The sequence below is a fragment of the Hoplias malabaricus genome, chromosome 8, assembly GCF_029633855.1.
Source record: "Hoplias malabaricus isolate fHopMal1 chromosome 8, fHopMal1.hap1, whole genome shotgun sequence".
Lineage (NCBI taxonomy): Eukaryota > Metazoa > Chordata > Actinopteri > Characiformes > Erythrinidae > Hoplias > Hoplias malabaricus.
In genome coordinates this window covers 45,423,042-45,433,041 of record NC_089807.1, presented here as the reverse complement: position 1 = coordinate 45,433,041, position 10,000 = coordinate 45,423,042, and the positions used below count along the sequence as shown (strand labels likewise).

Genomic DNA, 10,000 nt, shown 5'->3' with positions numbered 1-10,000 from the left:
TTCATCCTCTACTACCCTCCTCTGTTCATCCTCTACTACCCTCCTCTGTTCATCCTCTACTACCCTCCTCTCTTCATTCTCTACTACCCTCCTCTGTTCATCCTCTACTACCCTCCTCTGTTCATCCTCTACTACCCTCCACTGTTCACCCTCTACTACCCTCCTCTGTTCATCCTCTACTACCCTCCTCTGTTCATCCTCTACTACCCTCCACTGTTCACCCTCTACTACCCTCCTCTGTTCATCCTCTACTACCCTCCTCTGTTCATCCTCTACTAACCTCCTCTGTTCACCCTCTACTACCCTCCTCTGTTCATCCTCTACTACCCTCCTCTGTTCATCCTCTACTACCCTCCTCTGTTCATCCTCTACTAACCTCCTCTGTTCATCCTCTACTACCCTCCTCTGTTCATCCTCTACTACCCTCCTCTGTTCATCCTCAACTACCCTCCTCTGTTCATCCTCAACTACTCTCCTCTGTTCATTCTCTACTACCCTCCTCTGTTCATCCTCTACTACCCTCCTCTGTTCATCCTCTACTACCCTCCTCTGTTCATCCTCTACTACCCTCCTCTGTTCATCCTCTACTACCCTCCTCTGTTCATCCTCAACTACCCTCCTCTGTTCATCCTCAACTACTCTCCTCTGTTCATCCTCAACTACCCTCCTCTGTTCATTCTCTACTACCCTCCTCTGTTCATCCTCTACTACCCTCCTCTGTTCATCCTCAACTACTCTCCTCTGTTCATTCTCTACTACCCTCCTCTGTTCATCCTCTACTACGCTCCTCTGTTCATCTTCTACTACCCTCCTCTGTTCATCCTCAACTACCCTCCTCTGTTCATCCTCTACTACCCTCCTCTGTTCATTCTCTACTACCCTCCTCTGTTCACCCTCTACTACCCTCCTCTGTTCATCCTCTACTAACCTCCTCTGTTCATCCTCAACTACCCTCCTCTGTTCATCCTCTACTACCCTCCTCTGTTCATCCTCAACTACCCTCCTCTGTTCATCCTCAACTACCCTCCTCTGTTCATCCTCTGCTACCCTCCTCTGTTCATCCTCTACTACCCTCCTCTGTTCATCCTCTACTACCCTCCTCTCTTCATCCTCTACTACCCTCCTCTCTTCATCCTCTACTACCCTCCTCTGTTCATCCTCTACTACCCTCCTCTGTTCATCCTCTACTACCCTCCTCTGTTCATCCTCTACTACCCTCCTCTGTTCATCCTCTACTACCCTCCTCTGTTCATCCTCTACTACCCTCCTCTGTTCATCCTCTACTACCCTCCTCTGTTCATCCTCTACTACCCTCCTCTGTTCATCCTCTACTACCCTCCTCTGTTCATCCTCAACTACCCTCCTCTCTTCATTCTCTACTACCCTCCTCTGTTCATCCTCTACTAACCTCCTCTGTTCATCCTCTACTACCCTCCTCTGTTCATCCTCTACTACCCTCCTCTGTTCATCCTCAACTACCCTCCTCTCTTCATCCTCTACTACCCTCCTCTGTTCATCCTCTACTACCCTCCTCTGTTCATCCTCTACTACCCTCCTCTGTTCATCCTCAACTACCCTCCTCTCTTCATTCTCTACTACCCTCCTCTGTTCATCCTCTACTACCCTCCTCTGTTCATCCTCTACTACCCTCCTCTGTTCATCCTCAACTACCCTCCTCTGTTCATCCTCTACTACCCTCCACTGTTCACCCTCTACTACCCTCCTCTGTTCATCCTCTACTACCCTCCTCTGTTCATCCTCTACTACCCTCCTCTGTTCATCCTCTACTACCCTCCACTGTTCACCCTCTACTACCCTCCTCTGTTCATCCTCTACTACCCTCCTCTGTTCATCCTCTACTACCCTCCTCTGTTCATCCTCTACTACCCTCCTCTGTTCACCCTCTACTACCCTCCTCTGTTCATCCTCTACTACCCTCCTCTGTTCATCCTCTACTACCCTCCTCTGTTCACCCTCTACTACCCTCCTCTGTTCATCCTCTACTACCCTCCTCTGTTCATCCTCAACTACCCTCCTCTCTTCATTCTCTACTACCCTCCTCTGTTCATCCTCTACTACCCTCCTCTGTTCATCCTCTACTACCCTCCTCTGTTCATCCTCAACTACCCTCCTCTGTTCATCCTCTACTACCCTCCTCTGTTCATCCTCTACTACCCTCCTCTGTTCATCCTCTACTACCCTCCTCTGTTCATCCTCTACTACCCTCCTCTGTTCATCCTCTACTAACCTCCTCTGTTCACCCTCTACTACCCTCCTCTGTTCATCCTCTACTACCCTCCTCTGTTCATCCTCTACTAACCTCCTCTGTTCATCCTCTACTACCCTCCTCTGTTCATCCTCAACTACCCTCCTCTGTTCATTCTCTACTACCCTCCTCTGTTCATCCTCAACTACTCTCCTCTGTTCATTCTCTACTACCCTCCTCTGTTCATCCTCTACTACCCTCCTCTGTTCATCCTCTACTACCCTCCTCTGTTCATCCTCAACTACCCTCCTCTGTTCATCCTCTACTACCCTCCTCTGTTCATTCTCTACTACCCTCCTCTGTTCACCCTCTACTACCCTCCTCTGTTCATCCTCTACTAACCTCCTCTGTTCATCCTCAACTACCCTCCTCTGTTCATCCTCTACTACCCTCCTCTGTTCATCCTCAACTACCCTCCTCTGTTCATCCTCAACTACCCTCCTCTGTTCATCCTCTACTACCCTCCTCTGTTCATCCTCTACTACCCTCCTCTGTTCATCCTCTACTACCCTCCTCTCTTCATCCTCTACTACCCTCCTCTCTTCATCCTCTACTACCCTCCTCTGTTCATCCTCTACTACCCTCCTCTGTTCATCCTCTACTACCCTCCTCTGTTCACCCTCTACTACCCTCCTCTGTTCACCCTCTACTAACCTCCTCTGTTCATCCTCAACTACCCTCCTCTGTTCATCCTCTACTACCCTCCTCTGTTCATCCTCTACTACCCTCCTCTGTTCATCCTCTACTACCCTCCTCTGTTCATCCTCTACTACCCTCCTCTGTTCATTCTCTACTACCCTCCTCTATTCATCCTCTACTACCCTCCTCTGTTCATCCTCTACTACCCTCCTCTGTTCATCCTATACTACCCTCCTCTGTTCATCCTCTACTAACCTCCTCTGTTCACCCTCTACTACCCTCCTCTGTTCATCCTCTACTACCCTCCTCTGTTCATCCTCTACTAACCTCCTCTGTTCATCCTCTACTACCCTCCTCTGTTCATCCTCAACTACCCTCCTCTGTTCATTCTCTACTACCCTCCTCTGTTCATCCTCAACTACTCTCCTCTGTTCATTCTCTACTACCCTCCTCTGTTCATCCTCTACTACCCTCCTCTGTTCATCCTCTACTACCCTCCTCTGTTCATCCTCAACTACCCTCCTCTGTTCATCCTCTACTACCCTCCTCTGTTCATTCTCTACTACCCTCCTCTGTTCACCCTCTACTACCCTCCTCTGTTCATCCTCTACTAACCTCCTCTGTTCATCCTCAACTACCCTCCTCTGTTCATCCTCTACTACCCTCCTCTGTTCATCCTCAACTACCCTCCTCTGTTCATCCTCAACTACCCTCCTCTGTTCATCCTCTACTACCCTCCTCTGTTCATCCTCTACTACCCTCCTCTGTTCATCCTCTACTACCCTCCTCTCTTCATCCTCTACTACCCTCCTCTCTTCATCCTCTACTACCCTCCTCTGTTCATCCTCTACTACCCTCCTCTGTTCATCCTCTACTACCCTCCTCTGTTCACCCTCTACTACCCTCCTCTGTTCATCCTCTACTAACCTCCTCTGTTCATCCTCAACTACCCTCCTCTGTTCATCCTCTACTACCCTCCTCTGTTCATCCTCTACTACCCTCCTCTGTTCATCCTCTACTACCCTCCTCTGTTCATTCTCTACTACCCTCCTCTATTCATCCTCTACTACCCTCCTCTGTTCATCCTCTACTACCCTCCTCTGTTCATCCTATACTACCCTCCTCTGTTCATCCTCTACTACCCTCCTCTGTTCATCCTCTACTACCCTCCTCTGTGAAAAACAATCTAGTTTGAACACGTCTCGTAAGTGAATTATGCATAAATCCCTCTTTTATTTAGACATACTCCCTGCTTTTGGTCAGCTTTCCACCCAATAATAAGTTGCCTCCGGTTTCGTCTCACACATAACCCCCCGACACCAGGAGAGTGAGGACACGCAGGTGAGACGTTTCTCTGGGACACGAAATGTCAGACACCACGTTCTGTGTGTGAGTGAGTGAGTGAGTGGGTGAATGGATGAGTGAATGTGTGAATGAGTGAGTGAGTGGGTGAATGAGTGAGTGGGTGAGTGAGTGGGTGAATGGATGAGTGAATGTGTGAATGAGTGAGTGAGTGGGTGAATGAATGAGTGAGTGGGTGAGTGATTGGGTGAATGAATGAGTGAGTGTGTGAATGAGTGAGTGGGTGAGTGAGTGAGTGGGTGAATGGATGAATGAGTGAGTGTGTGAATGGGTGGGTGAGTGAGTGAGTGGGTGGGTGAGTGAGTGAGTGGGGGAGTGAGTGAGTGGGGGAGTGAGTGAGTGAATGAGTGAGTGAGTGGGTGAGTGATTGGGTGAATGGGTGAGTGAATGTGTGAATGAGTGAATGGTTGAATGAGTGAGTGGGTGAGTGATTGGGTGAATGGATGAGTGAATGTGTGAATGAGTGAGTGAGTGGGTGAATGAGTGAGTGGGTGAATGAGTGAGTGGGTGAATGGATGAGTGAGTGAGTGTGTGAATGAGTGAGTGGGTGGGTGAGTGAGTGAGTAGGTGAGTGAGTGAGTGGGTGAATGGATGAGTGAGTGAGTGAGTGTGTGAATGAGTGAGTGGGTGAGTGAGTGAGTGGGTGAATGAGTGAGTGGGTGAGTGAGTGAGTGGGTAAATGGATGAGTGAGTGGGCGAGTGAGTGAGTGAGTGAGTGAGTGAATGGATGAGTGAATGTGTGAGTGAGTGAGTGAGTGAATGGATGAGTGAATGTGTGAGTGAGTGAGTGAGTGAGTGAGTGAGAAACAAGCCAGTTCCATGAGGTGGTTCATATCTATAACTTGACATTATTGTGAAAAAATTGTCTTCATTTTTGCTAAATTTCTGCTTGCAATATCAATGTTATTCTTTGTTATTTGTTCTTCAAATGTTTTGAAGTAAACGATATACAACTAATGTGGTTTGCACCCAGAGCCGGTCCAGACTTTCCTGGGGCCCTAAGCAAAATGTTGTCTACCTTGTGTCTCCTTAAATGATGCAGCAGTGTGTCCAGGCCTCTGTAACTGCTCTGTAACTGTTTAAGGTGTAAAGCGAATGTCAACTCTGCCTGTGTTTGTGTGACTGTGTGAATATGGAGGCAGCATTTACGGTGGAACTGAAACTTTGAAGAATTCAACTAAGCACTTGGAAATAGCTATGTCATGTTTTAAGATGGAATGGAATAGTTAGAACGTTTTAAAGTGCACTGGTGTGTTTGGGGAAGTTTAAATGTGTATAAAAACATCAGTATATTCAGTATATACTTTTCTGCTTCAAAGTTTGGTTCATGACACTGTAGCACTGCGAGGCTTTTAAGGTCTTGGAGAGCAGCTACGCAGTGCACGCGTCTGTGTTCATAGACTAATATTCATTAACAATCCCTCCTGGAGAAGAACAGTCGCAGGTTCACCTCACTGCTGTTCCCTCAGCTCAGTCTCGTGGAGTCTCTTTTTTCTCTTTTCATTTCTTGAAGGATAGTTTCTCTTCATCTTCTGATGATACACTAACCCTGACTTGACACGAGGGGGAGACGAGGGGAGTTCATTTGTGGGGCCCTACGCAGCGTGTGTAGTGAGGGTATAGGGCAGTCTGAGTCTGTTTGCACCGAGCTCAACAAATGATAATCAAAAGGGGCTCTGTCTGGACTTCACGCTTCAGAAGGGCTTCAGAAGCACTAGGAAAACAAGGCGTTTGAAATGATCTCTTCAGTCCTGTTATAGCCGCAGTGTTGACATATACACTCCCTAGACACGTAATCACAATCCCCTCGTTCTCTTAGCTTTTCCGGTAGCTGCTGTAGCTTTAGAGATTCATCCTCACGGTACCATTAAAAACATGTATCTCCATGTTTGTGTTTACTCCAGTGTTTACTACACTGTTTGAACACACTGTGTGTAAGCCTCATGATGAATGGACCAATAGAAACGCTCCAAAATCACTCTGAATTAAATATTTTTACATTGACTTCCACTGAAAGTTAAGAAGATTTGGAAGATACATGTTTTTAACTGGACAGCGACGATACGCATCGGATGTATTCTTCATCAGTGGTCCCTTGCTGGACCAGTCCTAACCTAGTGTGAGAACCACTGCTAGGTATGGGTTTCCAATAAAGTGGCCGTGTGGGACGTGCAGGGCTCCGGTTTTCAGGTGATTAGAAGCCATTTAAACATGTCCGATGTCCTAAAGATGTTTATCTGAAGTCTCACCCTTTCTTTCCGTCCTCCAGAACGCGCGAGAGCCTGGCATCCAACACCTCAAGCATCGTGGAAAGTAACCGTCGCCAGAACCCAGCTCTGAGCCCAGGTCACGTGGGCAGCACCAGCATCGGCCCACCCTTCAGCTTCCGGAGCATCCCTGAGCCCCCCAGCACGGGTGCGGAGAAACTGCAGAAATCCCCCAACTGCCTCGCCTCCATCACCAGCGTCTGAGCCGGCCTCGGCCACGCGGACGCACGGAAACACCGGACAAACACGGAAAAATAACACAAACGAACACCCGAGGGACCCTGAGACAAGCACCTCACACACAACCACAAGGGGACTGTTAAAAACCCACAGGTAATGGCTTCCACTGACTGTTCCTACAGCATCTACAAGTCACTGCAAAAAAGAGGAAAAAACGGAAGAAAATAATGGAAAAAAAAAAAAAGTCCAAAAAATGGAAATCAATCACGACATGCGATTAATCAGGAAAAAATTCTCCACTGAATCTTATTTTCTTAAAACCCAGGATCGATCGTCTTTGAAGTATCTGGTCATTTTTATTTATTATTATTATTCTTTTGTTTTTTATATATTATTTTTTGGGGATTTTATTTTGGGTCATTTTTTTCAGTCACGGATGAAAAACCATGAAATCATGAAATCAGAAACCGGCGGATTAGGATCGAGACAGAGACGTACAGAAGAGCATCGCGGCTTTAAAGAACGAGAAAAAGAGAGAGAAGCGTAAACGGCGCACGAGAAGAAACCTGGTAATAAAAAAAGGAAGAAAAAAACAAGAAAACTTAAGAAAATCTCTCATTTGAACAACATTAAAAATCATGGTTCATAATGTTGTATAATAAACCCCCTCAAAAAAGTCATTCTTCACGACAGCATTAGCTCTGTTGATAAAAGTAATAAGAACTGGAGTCATACTTTCTCATGCTTATGAAAAATAAATAGTATTTAGATTGACTTACTACAAAAAACACAAAAAAACAAACAAAAAAGTAACAAAAAAGACGTATTCTGAGATTAAAGGATTCATTTAGGGACAAAAACAAGGACTGTTGGTTATGTTTTATTTTCTTGGTTTTGTTTGTTTGTTTGTTTGTTTGTTTTGTTTGTTTGTTTATTTGGTTAAAACCCAGACAAAGGCAAAGCAGATAAAAGTGTAATGTGTGTGACTGTACTTCACCTTAATGACTTTAACTGTTTCATTAAAGTTTCTATCTGACATTTAATCTCAGGTCATGAAGAGTTACTCTGTGAGGAGGAAAACCAAACAGCAGCAGTCGACCCGGGCCTCTGCCTACGGTGGCCTTTTAGGGACACTCTTACAGAATGACACTATTAAAAAATGTTAGATTTCAAGGAGATAAATGTTACAACATTTTGGGAATAAAGTCAGAATTCTCATTTTAAAAAATGGTTAAAATTACAACAAACAAGGAAACAGTCTTTAATGCGAAACACTGAAGATCGCCCCCTTGTGGAGCATTTCTTAAACCTGAGCGAGGAGCACCACCTTGTGGAGAACTTAATGCTGACCGAGAGTCATCGAGTGAAAGAGTGACTGAATCAGTGTATGAGTGACTAAGTAAGAGAGTGAGTGAGTGAGTGACTCATAGTGAGTGAGTGAGTGAGTGAATGAATGAGAAACAAGTCAGTTCCACGAGGTGGTTCACATTTAAAATTGACATTATTGTGAAAACATTGTTTTTATTTTTGCAACTTTTTGCTCATAATCGCAATGTTATTCTCAAAATAATTATGTGTTTGTTTTCAAAAATGCTACATTTATTCTCAAAATATTGACTTTGCCCTTGAGATGAAATATCTTTACATTTAATTTAACCAGTCCCTAAAATGCGGTGGTAACTGCAGCTCAGGGCCCTCTTCACCTGGAGTTAGGGTTTGTTTTTATCTGTTTATTAAGATTAAACCCTTTTATTACTGGATATTTGATTAATTTTAATCCTATTCCTTTGTAGCGCGATGTGAGAGTATGTTGCTTTACACACATTCAGTAAATTCTAGTTTCTCATCCTCCTGTGTGGATGGTGAAGGGGGTCCTGTGAGGGTTTATTGTGGTTTTAATGGTGTTTATGTTGTGGTTCTGAAGCTGTGTGCCTCTGAAGGAGAGAAAGCAGAGAAGTGGGTATTTTATCATTCAGTGACGTTAGGAACAAAGGAAAAACCCTCATCTCTCTCCCGTGAAGGAGTGGGCCACCTTCCTGCTGCTGTGATAGGACTTTTATTTTGAATTGAGTTACTTGAGACATATATATATATATATATATATACACCCCCCCCCACACACACACACAATCAGCCGTTCCATTAGAGCCAGCTCCTTGTGTCTAAACTCACTGTCCAGTATCGCAGGTCCACTGACCAGTTCTACACTTACAGATATCTGTTACTCTGCATACTTTACTGCCTAATTTCCCCCCTGTTCTTCAGCGCTCAGGACCCCCACAGAGCAGGTGTGATGTGGTGGTGGGTCATTCTCAGCGCTGCAGTGACACTGACGTGGTGGTGGTGTGTTAGTGTGTGTTGTGCTGGTGTAGAGTGGATCAGACACAGCAGTGCTGCTGGAGTTTTTAAACCCCTCAGTGTCTGGACCGAGAACAGTCCACCGACCAAAAACATCCAGCCGACAGCGTCCTGTGTCACTGATGAAGGACTAGAGGACGAGCGACACACACTGTGCAGCGACAGATGAGCTACTGTCTCTGACTCTACATCTACAAGGTGGACCAACGAGGGAGGAGTGTCTCACAGAGTGGACAGAGAGTGGACACAGGGTTTAAAAACTCCAGCAGCACTGCTGTGTCTGATCCACTCTACACCAGCACAACACACACTAACACACTAACACTGCAGTGAGTGCTGGGGGAGAGGGACAGCAAGAATTGGAACAATACTGATTCATTTCTTAGTTCAGTAAATAAACAATAATAGTTTCATCGTCAGGGGCAACACAGCGCAGTCTTTCAGTCTTGATTTTGCAACATGTTCCTGACTGGGGCTTGTGTTCTTTACTAAAACCTGATCATTATCCTCTTTCTCCTCTCAGAAGATACTTTCACACGCGGCGACGCAGAAGACGTGGAATATATTTGGTTCATAAACAGAAAAGGGTCCAGAAAATCACAAAACCAAAGCCTTGACAAGTTTTTGATGTCTTTCTTTAAAAATTCCACATTTACTCCAGCGTTTAAAAATGGGGTCCAGGTCTGGTACCGATTCTGATTCTGGCTCAGTGTTCCAGAGCCAGGTTCCAGTTCTAACACCTGCTTAAGGCCTTGTTCTGGTAAAAGAAAACAGTTCTGGTTTAGATCCTGGGTTATAGTTATAAGGTTAATGCCCAGTTCTGCTTCTGGTTACAGTTTCCAGTTCTGGTACAGTGTAAGGCCTGGTTCTGGTTCTAGTAAAGGTCCAGTTCTGCTCCAGGTTCTGGTAAATCCCCAGCTCTGGTTCT

The 10,000-nt window shown here is 45.6% G+C and overlaps 1 protein-coding gene across 1 annotated transcript in view; it reads left to right on the top strand.

The window, feature by feature from the left end:
- Window positions 1–7,745, top strand: part of stox2a (storkhead box 2a) — a 59,718-nt gene extending 51,973 nt beyond the window's left edge. The window contains exon 4 of the mRNA XM_066678999.1: window positions 6,537–7,745. Within this exon, the coding sequence (XP_066535096.1) occupies window positions 6,537–6,738 (202 nt within the window). The 3' untranslated portion in view covers window positions 6,739–7,745. The remainder of the gene's footprint in view (window positions 1–6,536) is intronic.
- Window positions 7,746–10,000: the final 2,255 nt, after the last annotated feature.